General features: G+C 31.7%; 2 protein-coding genes across 5 annotated transcripts; one reads left to right on the top strand and one right to left on the bottom strand.

Annotated features, from left to right (window-relative positions):
* The first annotated feature begins 1,909 nt into the window (after positions 1-1,909).
* On the top strand, positions 1,910-8,701 carry LOC108545726 (trypsin-3). Of its 2 annotated transcripts, none has more exons than XM_017897484.1 (6): positions 1,910-2,003; positions 6,850-7,008; positions 7,367-7,639; positions 7,727-7,995; positions 8,109-8,272; positions 8,358-8,701. In XM_017897484.1, the coding sequence occupies exons 2-6, from the start codon at positions 6,866-6,868 to the stop codon at positions 8,562-8,564; spliced, it is 1,056 nt and encodes a 351-aa protein (XP_017752973.1). In that variant the 5' UTR covers positions 1,910-2,003; positions 6,850-6,865; the 3' UTR covers positions 8,565-8,701. The 2 variants fall into 2 exon arrangements, with proteins under 2 accessions (XP_017752973.1, XP_017752972.1); XM_017897483.1 differs by having other exon boundaries at positions 1,928-2,030.
* Positions 8,702-16,629: 7,928 nt separating this feature from the next.
* LOC108545724 (transmembrane protein 230) lies at positions 16,630-18,878 on the bottom strand. Of its 3 annotated transcripts, none has more exons than XM_017897480.1 (4): positions 18,251-18,878; positions 17,228-17,340; positions 16,945-17,067; positions 16,630-16,767 (listed from the first exon to the last, which is right to left on the bottom strand). In XM_017897480.1, exons 1-4 carry the CDS (start codon positions 18,273-18,275, stop codon positions 16,630-16,632), a joined length of 399 nt encoding a protein of 132 aa, XP_017752969.1. In that variant the 5' UTR covers positions 18,276-18,878. The 3 variants fall into 3 exon arrangements, with proteins under 3 accessions (XP_017752969.1, XP_017752970.1, XP_017752971.1); XM_017897481.1 differs by lacking the exon at positions 18,251-18,878 and adding an exon at positions 17,928-18,050; XM_017897482.1 differs by lacking the exon at positions 18,251-18,878 and adding an exon at positions 17,536-17,595.
* Between the last annotated feature and the right edge of the window lie 625 nt (positions 18,879-19,503).

The raw sequence follows: 19,503 nt of genomic DNA, 5'->3' as shown, positions 1-19,503 counted from the left end.
ATTTTTATAAATGATATTATGGACAAATACACATATTTGAATATATTAAAACAAAATTTATTCAAAAGTGCGGAAAAATTAAATCTCCCGCGGAATTTCTATTTCCAACGAGCCCGCGTTTCAAAGCACACCGCTTACATCATACGCCATTAGATCATTTATAATACTTCTCATTCCCTAAATACAACACCCCAGAGTCCAGACATGAATCCTATCGAACATGTCTGGAACGAATTGGAAAAAAGGATTCGAAAACATCGTATAACAAACAAAGCAGACTGGAAGAATGTTCTTTTACAAGTATGAAATAAAATCGAGTGAGATTTTACAAACAAGACAGTTGATTCAATGCCCAAACGATTAAAAGAAGTTCTTAAAAGGAAAGGAGGCTCAACTAAATATTAATATTTAATTTCAAGTCATTTTTAAACGTTTTTATTCGAGTGTGCCAATACTTTTGTCCACCCATAAAATAAATACATTTCTGTTATTGTTTCGTGAATGAATGTAATTATATTATTGCTTCTACTATGTGCTAAAACTAGAATAGATAATAAATGAATATGTTAAATAGTTTTTCCTTCAAATCAATTTGTTTAGTAGTTATAAGCACTTGTACCACAACAACCATGCTGTGCCAATACCTTTGTCCAGCACTGTATGTAGGAATTATTTATTAGGCAGCAAAAGGACGGTGGTAGATGATAAAACTTTTATTTATTTAGATGCTGTAACCTTTCACACTAGCTCTCACAGGACTCTCTCTTGGAACTGTTGGTTTCTCGCCCATGTACCCTTACATATCATTTGCATCCAGGCGTGGAATATTCCGCTAGCCCACGACTGTCTACTATTAGTAAACGTAGAATATTCCATATGTATATCGTCAATAGGTCGTCCTCAATTGGCGACGGTTAATGACGAACCAAATTTCTTGAGGAAGGTTGTGGTTATAGTGGACTGTATTTTACGTAGTAGTTTCGGATAACTCTTCTGAACTGTTCGAATGATATTGACTGACGGACCTGATCTTCCTGATCTCTCGGTGGTTATATAATGTTCGACTGTCTGCTGATTGGTTGGTATGATGTTGGGGGTGTATGTTAACTTCAGCGTCCTTCGCTGGTGGTGGTTGTTTAAACAATCTAGACAATTGTGCTCGTCGTCTTGAAGGGTGATATATAGTTGTTTGTTACGGATTACCTAAGTGGTGGCTTAGGTGTTAAAAAAATGAAAGGGCGCTGACAGTAAGGATATAAACAGCCTTCTACTTGGGACATTGCGGTCCTAGGGCCGCATCACTGGTACTTGTGAAACTTCAGAGCCTTCACACGGTCTATTCTAAACAAAGGACCGAACGAAATACCGGGACGACATTCCAAGGATTAACACCATAATAGCGGAAAATTCCTTAAAATTGTGCGTGTAATATTCCATAATAGCGGAAAATTCCTTAAAATTGTGCGTAGAATATTCTACGCTGACCATTCCTACATATACATCCTAGTTATATTATAGTTATACTCCCTTAATCCGAATAAAGGTCATTTACGGTTTTTTAATTGGAATTATATATTTTTTATTGCATCAGCTGATGTATCTTGATATTCTTTAGAAAAAGATATTTATGTTAAAAATCATTAATTTAGAAGATATTTCAATTTCAACGTTGATGGGAAATCGTAACGCTTTCGATAATATCACGAATTTAATGTGACAGCAATATTTGTACCGATAATTCTTGCTTTCCTACTTAATTTTAGCTTCTAATCGGACGTTTTGCAATATGTAACGAGGTTAATCTAAATGTCAATACATCGTGAACCACGCTGCATGTATTTGACAACGATCGCTACTGAGATGAAAAATTCAGAGTTAATGAAAAATCATGAAAGTTGGTGGGGTTAGTTTTTATAAGTGCTTGGAATATTACTGTTGTGTGTACAAACGAAGAAATCGTTGCCTACGTTCATCTCGTTGCTGTCGTTAGTTCTTCAGAAAAGGTACGCAGCGTTCGATATATAAAATCGGTAAGTACTACGTTCTTTTCAATATCCGGTGAGTTTATTGCCAATTAATTGCTAATTAATTACCGGCACTTGATGATATTAAAATATGGATGACACGTATTTTTAACTTAGCCTTTTTAAAGAAATCAATTGTATCTTTTTGAATTATAAGCAAATTGTAGATATTACCTGCGTCAGACTATTTATAAATATATACAGTGCTGGACGAAAGTATTGGTACAGCATGGTTGTTGTGGTACAAGTGCTTATAACTACTAAACAAATTGATTTGAAGGAAAAACTTTTTCACATATTCATTTATTATCTGTTCTAGTTTATTACATAATAGAAGCAATAATTTAAATACATTGCTTCACGAAACGATAACAAAAATGCATTTATTGGACATTTTATGGGTGGACAAAAGTACTGGCACACTCAAGTAAAAACCTTTAAAAATGACTTGAAATTAAGGATTCGAAAACATCGTATAACAAACAACGCAGACTGGAAGAATGTTCTTTTACAAGTATGGAATAAAATCGAGTCGGATTTTACAAACAAGATAGTTGATTCAATGCCCAAACGATTAATAGAAGTTCTTAAAAGAAAAGGAGGCTCAACTAAATATTAATATTTAATTTCAAGTCATTTTTAAACGTTTTTGTTCGAGTGTGCCAATACTTTTGTCCACCCATACAATGTTTGATAAATGCATTTTTGTAATTATTTCGTGAAGCAATGTATTTAAATTATTGCTTCTACTATGTACTACAACTAGAATAGATAATAAATGAATATGTCAAAAAGTTTTTCCTTCAAATCAATTTGTTTAGTAGTTATAAGCACTTGTACCACGACAACCATGCTGTGCCAATACCTTTGTCCAACACTGTATGTAGGATGGCGAAACTGGTCTTGAGACACGGAAAATTCGCGAAAGAACAAAAGAACGCAATAACACAAACTCAAAACTCGTAAACTGATTTAACTTAGGGAAAGAACACCAAAATAACGAAAACACACAAAGACGCACTCTTTTAAAACTCTCTTTCCAACACCGAACGACTCACGCTTGTGCTCGTCACAACTGATTTCTAAGGACTCTGTTTTGCTCGTCAAGGACCACGCTTTTATGCTTTCCTTAACCTACGCTTCACCACCCCGTAAAGGAGTCGAGTAACTTAATTTTGTTACATAGTATAACTTTTCGATTTGCTTCTAGAAGATATCGATCGGTTTACAATTTGTTTTTCTTGGCAATAGCCGATTCGCGATTTCTTTTGGTATCCTACATATACATGACAAGTATATCAGTATCGACAAAGATACTAATAATAAAAATAAAAGTTCAGTAATAATAAAAAAATAAAGTTCAATACTAATCGTTCTTTCATTGGAATTCTGAAAAGTCTTTAACTACTTTTAATGCCGGTTTCCATGAAACGTGTTATTTATTACGATTCAACTACGTTTCGTAAAATCATCCTTTACAGTTAATTTCCCGATTCGTTCGTGATTTATGACTCGAACGTGATACATCAAGCATCATCTAATTCCTTAGTTTGTTCTTTTATATTTATACGTCAATCTGCATGGCCATTCAGGGTTGATTCGTCGTAGAATTCGTTCACAGGAAACGATGTAACGGAATCGAAGAAAATTTACAAGCGTATGATCGTATGAATGCATCGGCTTCATGATCGTGCCAACTATTCCGCGAAACAGGTCAGGTTCAAGCATTCTCGATACGATACGATTGCGGAGATAGGACGAGTTGCTTATGTTTGCGATTAGTACGAGATTAGAAAGACGTCATGATCAACTTTAAGTTATCTTTCCTTTCGAGGGACGTCATTTATAATGCATGTTTTACTCTTTTTAGAAAATTTCGATTGCGATAAAAAGAAATTATCTTGCGATTAATACATCATTGACATTAGTGCCGAGGCCTAAGGATAACAATATTGTAGAGACACTTGGGTAGATGGTAAAAAGTAGTCTCTATTTATTAAATAACGAATAATAATGGATTAAATTAGCAATGTGTGGTGACGATCAGGCTACGAATTTCTAACAACTACTACTATTACTACTACAACTTAAGATTACAACACAATTACAAGTGTTACAAGTGAAACACAACTAGACGACTAACAACTTCTTTCTTCACAACTCTTTTCTAACAACTCTACTACGAACTACCCGCTTCACGCCCTTGCATCCCTATTTAACACGTTGAGTGCGGCGCCGATTTTGCTATACTTTCCGCTCAGGTGGCAGCGAGTGTGCACTTGATGCCGAGCGCTCAAGTATACTGAAGAGTGTGAGCAGAAGATTACTTTGTTTCACTTTGTTTCACTTTGTCTTTTGAACTGTGAGAATGGTACAGCCAATGCACAAATGTGGAAATTATAAACAGAAGATAACGAGATGGGGAATGCCAGAAAGGCAAAAAGGCGATCACCAAGAGACGATCAGCCACGGAAAAGCCACGAAAGTGTAACGATTTACTTCAGCAGAGGGAATGAAATTTTTACAATATATTAACCCTTTGCACACGAGGCCTTTTACACGCGGACGAACCAGTAACTCGAAACGCATCGCAGCATTTTTGGCGTGTTCCGTACCCCTAACTTAAAATGATTACTGTTGGAGGACTGTTTAGTCATCTATAGATATTGACCTATGTGCATAAGAGAAACTCCAGACCGACAACTTTCCCTTTTTATCCCTTACTCATCCTTATCGCCCTATTGCTCACTCGAACTCCGACCTTCCCTGCATCATGCTTTCTTGATCTCCGATCTGTGGACAACCCCTTCTTATTTCCTAATTCACATATAAATATTGCCCATCATCCCAAATGCCCAGTTAGTCTTCCGCCTAGTAATAAATTGGAGTCACGTTCGCTAAAAGATCTGATCTGGTACGTACTCGGCCGCATTATTGTTACACTCAAAGTTGGTCTGTTAGTTGTAACAAAAATAAAGATATATTTGGAATACAACATTACACACACTAATCAATGAATGAAACGTTTTTATTTTAACATTTTATACATATTTACACCTTCATGGACATAATTTGTTAAATATTAGTCCCCGTAATTTTGCTGTGTATGATATTTTATATAACAAGTGCCAAGATGTATGCCCGGCTTGTCAAGGTAAGTATCACAATGATACGTCGTTTGGTGTCTTTTGCCGGACTTATTTCTTTTAGAACAGACTTTACAATCCTTCCTAACTCCTGTTAAAATGTTATGCAGCTTTCCATTCAAGCGGATGTCTTCGGGATCGGAGTTTGAAGTCGAGGCTCGATCACGTGGCTGGCAAAAATCTCCAGTCACATGGCGAACTAAATTTTTCACATCCCGCAAGTGATTAGGCGGCTGTTCTCTTCTCTGTTGTTTAGTCGTTTTATATAGAATATATGCAGGACTGGCGTTGTGGGATAGGCTAAAGTAATGTTGCTTTCTTTCTTAATAAAATACAGCGAGCTTATATTTATATTATCGGCTACGAAACTAGATGTACTGACACACTATTAGAAACTCTTAGACTCTTGGAGACCGTGAAGGACTGTTAAAAAATCGCTAGAGACTGTCTTGCCCGCGCCCTTGTACCCTTACTTAAACCATTCATTCTGTCCTCGTCTATACCCTCGTTCTTTTTCTCAATCGGTCGGTCACGTATCCTAAACACTCAGGCGCATTCATAGACTTCCACTCGTTTATCGCATTCGGCTCTGTCATAAACATCCCTTACATTCGATCCTCTTGCACGCGGTCACTTTCTTTCCAAGCCCAAACATACTTATCATTCTTTCCAGGCTGTCCTTATATTTCATTCGCACATATATGAATTTATTAAACAAATTTCTTACACCTCTTACTTCGTCACTATCATCAGCACTGCTGTTATTCTCTTTATCGGCAAGCTCTTTGTGTATAGATGTAATGTCCTCGTTAAGCAACGTTAAATCAAGCTCATCCTCACTTCAGCTTATTTCATTACTACATTCCATGCTTACAGGGATGAAAAACTTTAACCTTGGTACTACTTTTGCCACGACTGTCAACTTCGAACTAATGCCGAAAATGTAGTCCGGTTCGTGGTTGCGGACTAATTTCAGATAAGAAAATCTCATCTCCATTTGAAGAGGTGTCATTTCCCACTTGATAAGAATATACAGTGTAGGAACCAACTTCAAAAGAATTGAACGTAAACAGTCATTGTCGCGCATCGAGTTTCCGCGTCAAACCGAGTGGTGAGCGAGAGTCACCTCTCGAGTTGTGGCATCAAGCCATGTGGTGAGTGAGAGTCACCTCTCGAGTGCAAAGGGTTAATTGTCATTGATAATGCCTTGGCAATGCCAGCCTTACGCACCGATGTCGACCAAACGAAAAGTTCGCTGTCAGTCCCTAGAATCCACGCCGTCCAAACGAAAAGTCTACTGTCAATCCCTAGGGACTGACGTAGCACTCAACACGCTCTATCCTCTTTCATACCTATTCTCTCTTTCCCAATCACGCTTTTCCCTTGCAGCCTTGCCCTCAGCGGGTCACGTAGCCCTAACACTCAAACGCATTCCTAGAGAGACTCTTCACTTTCAACCGATACATTCATAAACATCCCGTCTACACGATCCTAGCGCACGGTCATTCGTCCTTTCGCACGCACTCCAGATAATACGCTCGACCCACTCATCCCGCGATACCACAATATTGATTAATCCAGGATTGACAGAAAAACTGTCACCTCCGATACCTTACACCTTCCAATCTCTTAAAATTTCAAAGCCCCACTTGTCTAACCCCGAGAATGATATTTTTCAGTACCTCCAACATCGTGATGTGGAGAATATTGTTAACACTGACGATAGTTAGATTTTCTCTAACTGCGGCAGTAAATTGTGAGTGCGTCCCATATTATCAGTGCAAAGAGGGGCATATAATATCTAACGGTGGAGGGCTGATTGACTTTAAGATGAAAAAGTAAGTTCCGAAAGACTGGTCTCAGAATGACAAAGGTTACGATCCTTTGTAATAGTGGGTTGTCATTATCCATATCAAAACTCGTCCTTATGTAACATGTATTGTTAGATATACAAGGAGCAAGGTTTATACTGCGTGTATGATGATTTGTTATCTAACAAATATGCGGGATTCAGGTATTTCTTCAGGTGTTTTGTGACCACTAATTCGTTGATCGAACGGAGATCACACGCCATTTTCTATCATATTTTCATTATTCAAATACTGTTTCTGGTTCTTAGTTACACATAACCAATTCAAGTATATCTAATCTGTCATATCGTATTTATCTTCTACTTTAATGTTATGAATGATATAGATCGAGCCGTGAGTGTCCGAATATCTCGCACGTTTGCTGTAAGCCTCCGCAGACAAAATCACTTACGAGCAGCAGTTGTGGAAGAAAAAGGGTTATGTTTGATTTGAAATCTTTCACTAACAGAGAAGCTGAGTTCGGTGAATTCCCATGGATGGTGCTCATACTGACGAAAGAACTCTCCGGTGTGGATAATAATTCACCGAATTATTATACATGCGGAGGTTCTTTAATTCATAAGCGGGCTGTTTTAACTGCTGCTCATTGTGTAATAGGGTAAATAATTGAATATCCTCATATACTTCACGTGAATAGCGGTTTGCTTTACTATCGCTAACACACTAAATAACAATCTTTCGACAGAAAAGAACCGGACAAATTACAAATTCGCGTAGGAGAATGGAATATCGAGACTAGCACTGAAGAGATACCTCATCAGGATCGCAATGTGCAAAGTGTGATAGTTCATGACAAATTTTCTTCTGTTACCCTTCGCAACGATTTTGCCATTTTGATTTTGTCTGAGCCAGTAAACCTTGCGGATCACGTGGATGTCATTTGCCTACCAGAACGAAACACTGTATTTGATGGTTCGCAATGCTTCGCTACTGGTTGGGGAAAAGACATATTTGGTAAGAATGTTGACCATTGAGTTTGTCGATTAAAATAATTACAAGTGATAAAGTAATAATATAATAAAGTAATTCTTTTGAAATTCTTAATTGAAAGGTTATTTGTCTTACAGGTAAGGAGGGACAATACCAGGTAATCTTGAAAAAGATAGAGTTGCCGGTAGTGCCACGTGATCGATGTCAGGATAGACTTCGAACTACTAGATTAGGAAAATACTTTATTCTTGACGAAAGCTTTATATGCGCTGGTGGAGAGGCTAACAAAGATACTTGCACGGTAAATTAAATCTATTATAAATTCGATATTGTAGAAATCTGTATATACCAGCTACGTAACGAAAATAAACAAATGATATTTTTAGGGTGATGGGGGAAGTCCACTTGTATGTCCAAGTAAAAACGATCCTGCAATATATATGCAAGCAGGTATTGTAGCATGGGGAATTGGTTGCGGTCAGGACAAAATTCCAAGTGTTTACGCCAACGTTGCACTCGCACGTGATTGGATCGATGAACAAATGGCATTTAATAATTTGGATAATACCGTTTATCAACCTCCAACAGACTGATTGGTTTCTTAACTATTTTAGAACTTTGTACGGATAGAAATCAATGTCGTCTTTCTGCGAAGAGACTGCTGTATTGCTTATTATGTCACTCTTGAAATAATAACGTATATAAAATCTAGCTTTCGAACGATAATCTTTTTTAATATTAAAAATAAACAAAATTTTCTTCGATTTTTAAATAACTTGTCTAGTTTCAAGTAGTTCTTCGTTATTCCCTATTCGTTATTTTTTAACATTATATACGAAAAGTGTAATAGAAGTATGTTAAATGCAATAGGATTAAAGCACTTTCTAAAAAGTTAAAACGAATGGTTGAGATTAACCTTCATGTTAAATTATGTTGGTTATAAAATTATATTCAGTTGAAAACTTCTATGAACGGGCGCTTCGCACGTGTTTAGCAAATGAAATTTTTTATGACCACGTCACCCCCATGAATCCTCCCAGACACGCCATAGAAATGGCTCGATGCATTGTAATTCCAAACCCTTCACGCTTATTTTAAGTTATCTTTAATTATCTTTAATTTTCTTCTTTAGTTGAAATTACTCACACCTGCTAGACACGTCCACATTTGTTTTTTCACTGCAATTCAACGTTCTAATGGCTGACTTGTGTAATATTTCGTTTACATGATTCGTATTAAAGTATAACTTAGAAATATCTTGTATCTTTATTTGAACATCATATAAATTTTCATTTATTTGTACTACGTGTGTTGAAAACTGACGATGAAACTTTTATGCATTAATAATAACAAATTATGCACTATTCTTTTGAGTTTCGAAATTTCTACTACAACCCTAATTGAAAACGGTATACAATGGGGCCCAGTTTCGATCGCCGAAATCGGTACTAAAATCGGACGCTTATATTGGCAGATAATTTCCTTGAATTTAGATGAAAGCAGGAAAAGGAACGAATATGAGTACTTTAAAAGAATGGAGAAAGATCGATGTTTCACCTGTTAGTTTATCTAAATTGTGGAGATAACAACAGACTTTAGCGTGTCGAAAACTTCGGGCATTGAAGTGAGCAACACCGTATTTCACTTCCGATATAATTAAAAAATTATTTTTTCCTTTTATCCAATATACATACTTATATTTAATGATATCGTTAATTTTGTTATCAGTAACGCTTTATAATTTTACTTGCGACTTGTGTTATGAATATTGTTTGCTCGATGGTTCTCTTTAAAAAGCCATAATATACCTTGTGTTTAAGGTTCTCAGTTTGAAAAAGAAATCAAAAGACTTTGACAAATCTTAAAAGGTTTACATTAAATGAGGTAATTTTATCTTATGATAGATTAGTAATTATAAGAAGGACAGGTAATAATCTCATTTTCTGTTGTATAATAATATTTTTCACTTTTACTAGCAGTAACTGGCACGAAGTTTTGTTCGAAGTAAATGCGTTGAATGAAACAGAGAACCTCTGTCGCAGTAAACGCTTGAGGCTTTATATAGTCCTGAAACACCTAGCTTTTACCATTTCAGTTTTCAATTTGGTTGTAATAGGTACTGAATTACTTTACTGAACGTTAATTTTGCTGACTTGCGATAAAACAACGAAATTGCTGAATAAATATATCATATCTAAAAGAGAAATTTAGAAATATTTACAAAAAGAATTTATTGCAGAAAAACTAATAAAAGAGATCAAGAAGTTTATTTTGATAATAAGTATTCTTAATATACGTTATATTCGTATTCTTTATTTAAAATTTTAAAGTGTTACGAACAATTGAAAGATTTATCCATGTTAGTATCGATACATTGACTGTAGCTTGCGATTCTCGCTAGTTAGCTTTGTACTTGAATATTTTCGCGGTGACATGTGAAAGCAAGTGAAGCGTATAAGCACGTGTTTTTCACGTGGATTAAATTGTATAGTGTTTACAATTTGTTTTAAGAAAACAAGTGAATATAGCTTATTCGCCTATTTTTCCTTGAAAAAGATAGTCAGTATAATCATATATTTACTATATATTTTACGTACTACATTGCATCTTCCGTGCAAAGGTATATTCGATGTCTAATACGCATTACATGTTACGAATGTTTATGTTATAAAAAATTTAATAACATTCTTTCAAAAAAACATATTATAATAACATTTTCAGTTTGATTCATATTTGTGTCATTAAAGTAACGATTTGTTAAATATAAACGTCAAAGATTGAACAATTTGCGATACGATAAGAAATACGGCAAAGGGAAAATGGATATTCGTTACCTAAGGAAAAGTTCTAATAGATGTTCTAACAAATGCCATAAAGAAGAAGAGAAAGATGTATCTCAAAGTGATAAAAATATATCAAGCAGAAAAAATAAATACAACAATGTCTTGGGTTTAAAGAAACCAATTATTGTTTTAGAAGATTGTTTGTTGCAAAGAAATATATTGAATGATATATCATTGATGCATAATATTCCACTACAATACAGAATTACAAACAATAAACTAAGAAGATCAAATAATAAAAGAGGTCACATTAATATATGTTCTAAAAATCATCTATTTAAGAATTCAATATTGATCAATAAATCTAATGACACTTCTAAGATAAAAAAGCAAAGACACAATAAAAAAGATCAATCGATTAAATCAAAAGCTAATAACAAAAGAATTAAAGTAGCTGAAAATATAATAAAAAAATTACATAAGGATTTAAAAGTATCTGTAGTTGATTGCATTTGTAAAGCAAATAAAAGTGATGACTTTTTTAAAAAAGACAGTCTAATGATTATAGGTAAAAACAATTCTAACTCCTGTAAAGAAAGCAATGGTAAGTGTTATAATCTTGTATCTTCTACATGTATTACAATTTTTTCTCGGTATAATTATAATTTTAATCTCATTGATGTTTAAATATTTTAGATAAGACTCAGAAAGCTAAAGCATTAAAGATTACTAAAAAGTTAGATGATTGTTTAGACAAAATTTCTTTATGTGACAATAACAAATCTAAGATATTAAGTACGAAGAATTTATTGGAAAATCCACAAAATGATTATGAGTTAAAGGTATCCTCCCATGAAGAAGATACATCTAATAAGTGTTTCTTGCCTGATAAACAAAATTTAATATTGAAAAGACAAGCAGTACAAGATACGACATCTAACAAAGATCAATTGATAAATAACGAAGCTAGTTTACAAAAAGTAAATTTAAATTCTAGAAGTAATTCTTTAGTAAAGGAGAATGATCTGGAATATACAGATAATTTAGAATTACAAATAACAAAGGAAAATTTGAATAATGTCATTGAAGAATCAACGAAAGTAAATAATTTAGTAATTTTGCAGAATAATATAAATAATGATAACTCGTTACTTGAAGATTGTAAGAGTGCACTTGCTATTGAAAATCACGATAGAAATATTGCATTTGCACATATTTTTAAATCCGCAGAAGAAGACAGAGAAGAAAAAAATAATACAATACATGCTACAAATAAGAATTTATGTAAAAATATAGATTTATTAAGTCAAAAACGTACGAACTCTGGTCTGGATACTAATAATAATACTAGGAAAAAATTAAAGTTAGATACAGTGCATCAATTACCGGACAGTAAATCTGAATTAAATGCTAAACAAGTATTATCTCAGGATATAATTTTAAATACTAGTGAACTAAATACTGTTGCACAAGCTGATGAAAATGTTCAATTAAAAAACAAAAACAATATTTCATCAACATTTCATTCAACTTCCGCGAAAAATAATCAAATTGAAAGTTTAAGAGATATGAATAAACAAGATTACAATTTTCAGCAGAATATAAAAGAATGTGAGTCTGCAATAATCCATAAGTCATCTGTGGAAAATCACCCTTTTCTTTCCACTAAAGGAAAGTTCAGTGAAAAAAAAATAATTGATGATATAGATAACAGTGACTATATATCTTTATTTGCAGATTCAGCTCTCATGGAAGAGTAATTATAATTTTAGAAAAATACTTTTTAATTTATTTATTACTACTTATTACTACTTACCTTTAATATTTAAAAATAACTGAATTTTACAGGTATGATGAATATGCATCAAATAATTCTTCGCATTCTGAAATGCTATTTAATATGACTGATGATGTGTTTGAAAATTATTACAAAAATACAGCATCTGATTTCAGTCAAATATATAATAATATAAATGAAAATAAGGTTTTAAAAAAAATTACAAAATTATCAAATTCAGAAAAAATCATAGCAGCTGTTGAGAAACCAAAAAATCCTCTTCACTGTGCAATAATTTCAAGAACCAAGAAACCAAAAGTAATGTCCAAATATCATATATTTAGATCTGTATTTCCAGGTTATTGCTATAAATTTATAAACGTAGGTTATTGTTGTAAAGGAAAATGTCCTTATAATCACAATGTACGTAAATGATAATATTTTATTTAATATTTTTTTTCTAAGAACTACAATATTGATATATTTTAATCATGAAATAGTACAGATTTTCATATTTTACAGTTTTTATCACGCATGATTCGATATTATACAAATGATGAGCAATATTTTTTTAGTATATTGAATGCATTAGCATCAAAAAGATATATATGTTTTATAAGAAAGTTCTACCAAAGTTTGATACGTCATTATGACATCAATTGCGTACTAAAAGTGTTTAAAAAATTATTTGAGTTAAAAATTATAAATAACAAAACAGTATTCAACATCATTAAACAAATGCGAAATGTTGGGTATACTATTAAATCAATAACGAGTAAATTAGCAGGAATTGTAACCAATGATGATTTCAAATTCGTAAATTGGATTTTAAAAATATTAAAAAGGTATATTGTGCATGGTCAATATTGGACAACATTTAAAGATTTATTGCTCAGTATAAAAAATCTGGAAGCAGAAATCGTGGAAACAATTCTACAAGAATGTACAATCACAAAATCACATATTGAGGATATAAATATAAATATTATGAGCAATCTATGCAGTCAGATTTGTTCTCAGATAGATCACAAGCTATTATCGTCTTTTAAAAATTTGACTGAGCATAAAGAAGCAAGCCTAGAAACAGAAGAAAGAAAATCACAGTTCGATAAAGAGATTAATTCACCGGACTCATGTCTTGCAAAAGATGAGTCAGATAATGAGGAAGATATAATTCAGAAAAGAAATGAGACAAACAATAATAATGACGTACAAAATGAAAATTCTTCTTTTCCATTACATCGAATAGGTAAATAAAATGATATCGAAATAATACTTTTATTTTTTAATATAATTTCTATGCCTTTACATACAGTATCACATAAGTAACTTTATGTGATTTTTAGACAATGTACCAGAACCACATTCTGCACATGGTAGAGAAAAATTTTGGAAGTTTTATGTATATGTCAATAGTCTTCAAGAAGGACTTAAACATAATGATTACGATTATGTTATGAACATTCTTAATTCTGTGAAAAAATATCAGCAATCATTTTTTACTCGTGCATGTTACAGAATTTTATGCAATGAAATAAAATATTCCCAGTATCATTTGAATAAACTGATTTCACATTCAGGTAATAAATAATTTAATAAAACTTTGTACTTATTAAAAGCATTGTTCTTTTAAAAATAATTTATATATTTGCTATATGTATTATATCTATGTTATATGTTCATTTCTATTTTATATTTTAACATCCAATTAAAAGTTTTAACATGAAATAGTATATATAAATAAAAAAGATTTGTTTAAATAATTACTGTAATCGTTATTTAAGTATATAACATTTATAAACATAGATTATAACATTTTTAAACAATACTAGATTTTAGTTGAAATATAAGGTTTATTATTTTATTTTAAGTTATAAATGCAAGATATACATGAATGTTTTATTTTCTTTTATGGTGATGTAAGTTTTCTTGTATTTTTATAGAAATTCTTCTTAAAAACTATGCAATAAAGTATGTAATAAGCATTAATTTTTTAATATTATTGTTGTATTAATATTTAAATAAATAAAATAAAGACACTATCATGAAATGTTAATATTTATTTAGAAATACTCCTAATTTCTTTCTTTGGACATTGCAGTGCAAATTGGAGCAACTGCTATATCTTATCAAATATTACTTAATGTTTCCAAATGCATTTTGGCTCAATTAGCTGAAAAAAATCTCTGGGTGTTTGCATATATATTACTTAAAGACATTTATGTCATGCTGCAACCACAGATTCATTCATATCAGTTTGATGCTGCAACTGTTATGCTCTTTGTTGAAATATATTTAGCAAATCAACAGGCAATAAAAGCTTATACATTGCTTAAACGTGAGTTAACCGTTTGATTTTGTTGATGTACTTTTTGATAGATGTAAAATAACAGTAACAGTTAATTATAAATATCTTTGCATAATTTACTGTTTTCAGAAACAAACATTATTTACACAGATCGTCATAAATGGAATGTACATTGTACTGTAAAAGACAGTTCTGCTAGAGTGCAAATAATAATCATTTTGTTCAATGCACTTTGTGAGATATTTCCAGAATATGCACTTTTCCTTTTTGAATTTTTAATTGTAGATCAATACAGCAATTTTTATCCAATAGGTAAGAAGATAAACTCTGTATAACTGTGTCTTAATTTTTGTTCGTAAATTTAATAGGGGATATATAAGTACATAAGAAGTATAAATTTCTAAGTACACGTTATCTTTTCCAGATCTTACGAATTTTGCAAATAAAATAATACCAGTGCTATTGTTAAAAGAAGACCATAACTTAATTATAAGTATCACAAAATTAATTGTTAAGTATAATTTTGTAATAAAAATTGTTACTTATCGAGCACTGATTGCTAAATTAGTTCATATTGATATGACTTTGGCTAAACACTTATATCAAACTGCAATTAATTTGGGAATATATTCTAGAGTACAGGTAAGTTATAAAACAAGAAAATAAAGGTATAATCTTTAATTTATAAAAATATCAATACATATGTTATCCGCATCATTTTTTTGAGATCAGTTTCATCCAACGATGTATCTCATCATAAATTGTGATTGGACAAAGGAAGAAATGTATCTTGCAATACTGGATTTGATGGAACAACTTTCATCAAATATTGGACATGCACTTGATCACATTAATCCAAGAAAATTTTCTATTTATCTTATTTTTGAAGTAAGTCATACCTACTATAATATTTATGATGAAAATTCATTAATTTGATTAATTAAATAAATTTTTTACAGAATATTCTTTTAAATAAGAAACCTATATGTAATAAAGAAATGAATCAACAATATGATATAAAAATTGAAGAAAGTAAAATTTTAATGAAAACTGTATTGCAAAACCAATTTAATCCACGCATTTTAATAATAAACAATAGGACAGACAGAATATGCAAATTAAGTAGTGTAAGTATTTTACAATATTTAAGATGTAAACATTGTATATAATTTGATCTTGCATTCCTGTTTATGCTTTTTGATCGTACTTATATTTAATTTAACGAGAAGCAATGAAAACGAAATTATACTTTTTATGTAAGTGTATAACTTTGAATTGATGGACTTTTAGATTTTTATACGAGAGACTGATTTTTTATTTTTTGATTTTCTAGTTTGATTTACAAGATAGACAAATTTAATCATTATTATTATAACATTATACAATAATAATTCATTACATATTCTAAAATGAGTTTAATATTTCTAAGTTGCATATGTTTTAATAGGATAAAACATATTATATGATAAAACCATACATATCAGTAGTGCAATGTAATTATGTAATAGCGGAATATGTACATTTATAGATTTGTGTTCTTTTTGAAAGTATATGATAATTATATAAAAATAACATGCATTATAATATAATAAGCTTTTGATATCGTTAATAATTTTTATATACTTTATATACTTCATCATACTGTTGTACTAAGATCTAGATGTTTCTATGTTTGAAGTAAAATATATCTATAGATTATACAAGATAATTTAATGTAAACTAAATACTTAATGTACTAATAAAAATGTTTAATTTCTAATTATTATTTTGTAAAAAAAAGTTGTATCTGATTAATCAAACTCTGGTATATCATCGAATGAGTAGCCTGGTACTTGTTGATAGGCTAAAATGGCTACTCTCATATGATAAGCACCTGGTATAAACATTAGAATACCTAAGATAATAACTGGCCACATACGGTCTGAATACTGTAAAAGATAAAATAACGATTAAATACACATCAAATTGGATTGCTACTACAAATAATGTATCCATGCATAGGTAAGAATGGAGATAACTTTTTTAATATACCGAAATATAATAGCAATTACATTACATATCTTTCATCCTTAAAATATAATAGAAATATTTTTAGAGTACCTTACCTTTGAATCTATATGTCCACTCACAATTAGACTACCTATGATTAACATAACAGTGCCTCCAACAAAAAGGAGCGCTGCCAATGTAATAGCTTTCCATGGTATTTTGACTGGTGGATTCACAAACTATTAAAAATACATGTATTTAATTAGCAATGTTTGACTTTGTATTATTATGAATTTAATTGAACAAAATCCTTGAGTACTTTTAACAAATGCATATATATAATCATGAAATAGACAAGTAGTTAAAGAATAAAATATATACAGAATAATAATACCCAACCTGGGAATCAACAAAGCCACTATCAGTTTCTGTAAGCTGTGTATAATCCACGTTGTTAAATTGTCTGTCACCGCAGAGCTTTCTTCTGGACATACTCACTTTGTGAATATAATCTATAAAAACGGATACAAGACATGTATTGTTTCTTGTATGTAAATAATTTCTAAATATGAATTTTTATAATGTATTATTCGCGAAAATAAAAAAAAAATCAATTTTGTTTAATAATATTATCTCGTGCAAGTAAGTTGTATATTTCGATTATCGCCTTTAACGATTTATTTCACATCAATTTATTAATTGTATACCATTTTCCTCAATGAAGTCTACGAACGAAACACGATTGATTGACCGATTGATAATTTTGACCGAATGGGAATACTGAAAGTATTTTTGTCATATTAATATTTTGAAAAATATGCAGTTTATTTTTTAATACTTTAAATATATAAAATCCATTTATTGATATCGGATGAACTATTATTACGTAATACATTGTTTGTAAATATTTCAAAATACAGTTTATTTATATGCTATACAGGTCTGTAAACATTTTAAATACAATTTGTTTATATACTATACAAATAGGATATATAATAAGATATATTACGCATGTTGTATAGAGATTAAATATCTTGAAATATTTTACACATTGAACAATTTTTTTCAATTTCTTCTTCAGTGATCGATTATACTTAACTTTTAATTAAATGGTGTCATCGATGATAATTTAAGAAACTAACTTCGTTCTCATTTATTATATTCGATACTTTTTATTAAAAGAAGCGAATGTAAGTATATATAGGTTATGCGTCTATTAATATTTGATAACGCGCTTTAAGCTCAAGATGCATGCGCGTCCGTTTATGGAAGGGATGATTACATTTCGAGGGAATATTTAAAAACTTGATTTATTTATCGTTACGTGTTATCGAATAGGAATAAAAAAAGAATTCGATTCTAACAAATTGTAATAAAATTATAACATGAAGAACTAAAGAAGTTAGTTACGAAATAGACTACCTGCGCCAAACCAGCTTGTCCACATATCAACCAACGATTGTACGTACACCTATACTTGCGTTCAAAATATCATCCAATTCTTTTTCTTTTTCTCGCTTCGCTATCGATAAAGAAAATGTGGCACGATCTTGGGAAAGAAAAAAGCATGTTTTGAGTTCACTGGAATGGGTCTTCTTAATGACATGTCTTTTTTCGAAAATAAAACGAACTAAATTCTTAAGTTCGGTACTATTTTGACACTTTCTGTATCGGTATAATAGCAGAAGGTTCTATTGTTTCGTTAATATACTTGGTTGAATTACCCAAGGTCCAACAGTCATGCAAGCGAGGGAATAAAATTGTATACGAGCATTGTTGCCCGACCTTTGGTTTCACGTGATAAGACGAATATGAGACTAATATTTTCCATACGAAATTTCATAAAATCAAGTGTATCGCGTGTCGTGCACTGATTACGTTTTTAGACCAACATTCGACTCGTGGTCGAAAAAACACACTCAGTCAGAAATTTATCACACGAAACTAATTAGTTAATGTTCTAATTTTCTGGCATGCCTCACGCGCACTTCTAGTATGCCTCAGTAGCACAGGCAACTTTAACCTCGAGATTTTCGATTACGCTTCTTGTCAGTCGGTCGGATCGATCTGCGAAAATGAAGAGGCGGTGGAAGCTGTGCTTTCCTGCGCCGCGACGTTGGACGCAGTACCGTACGATCGCGAGGGTTCATAGAGAAGCATGATAACGTGACATTTTTTTTTAACATAAATATCGTGTTGCAGCTTAATTTCACTTTTATTTAAATTATGATGATACGTAAATATTATTAAAATGCCACCAATGAAATTGTGGGTTTCAAAAATATAGCATTGAAATGCAGTGAAATTTTTTGCTTATTACGGTCCATTATAAAACGTGAAAATTATCGTAAACAAAAAAGTAATAAAAGGAATGCACGAGTACACTTTAATCAAACTACAATTGTTCTTTGTTTGTATCTTTTTTTTTTTTTTTTTTTTTTTTTTTTTTTTTTTTTTTTTTTTTTTTTTTAATTTTTATGTACATTCGATTCACGAGATCGTGTAATTACACAGTGCGACTGTGTACCGTAAGCGCATCACCCTTCGAACGCTGAGCGCGTTGCATCAGTAACCTCGAGTAAAATGCGGTGCTTGAAGGGTTGCGGGTGGTGTGCGCGGAGAGGGGGTAGGTGAAGGGTCGAAGAAACGAGGGGAAAAGGCGGTACGTTTCTCTG

Source organism: Eufriesea mexicana, unplaced genomic scaffold (assembly GCF_001483705.2).
Source record: "Eufriesea mexicana isolate 0111107269 unplaced genomic scaffold, ASM148370v2 scaffold486, whole genome shotgun sequence".
In the NCBI taxonomy this organism is placed as follows: domain Eukaryota; kingdom Metazoa; phylum Arthropoda; class Insecta; order Hymenoptera; family Apidae; genus Eufriesea; species Eufriesea mexicana.
This window is presented reverse-complemented; position numbering and strand designations above follow the sequence as displayed.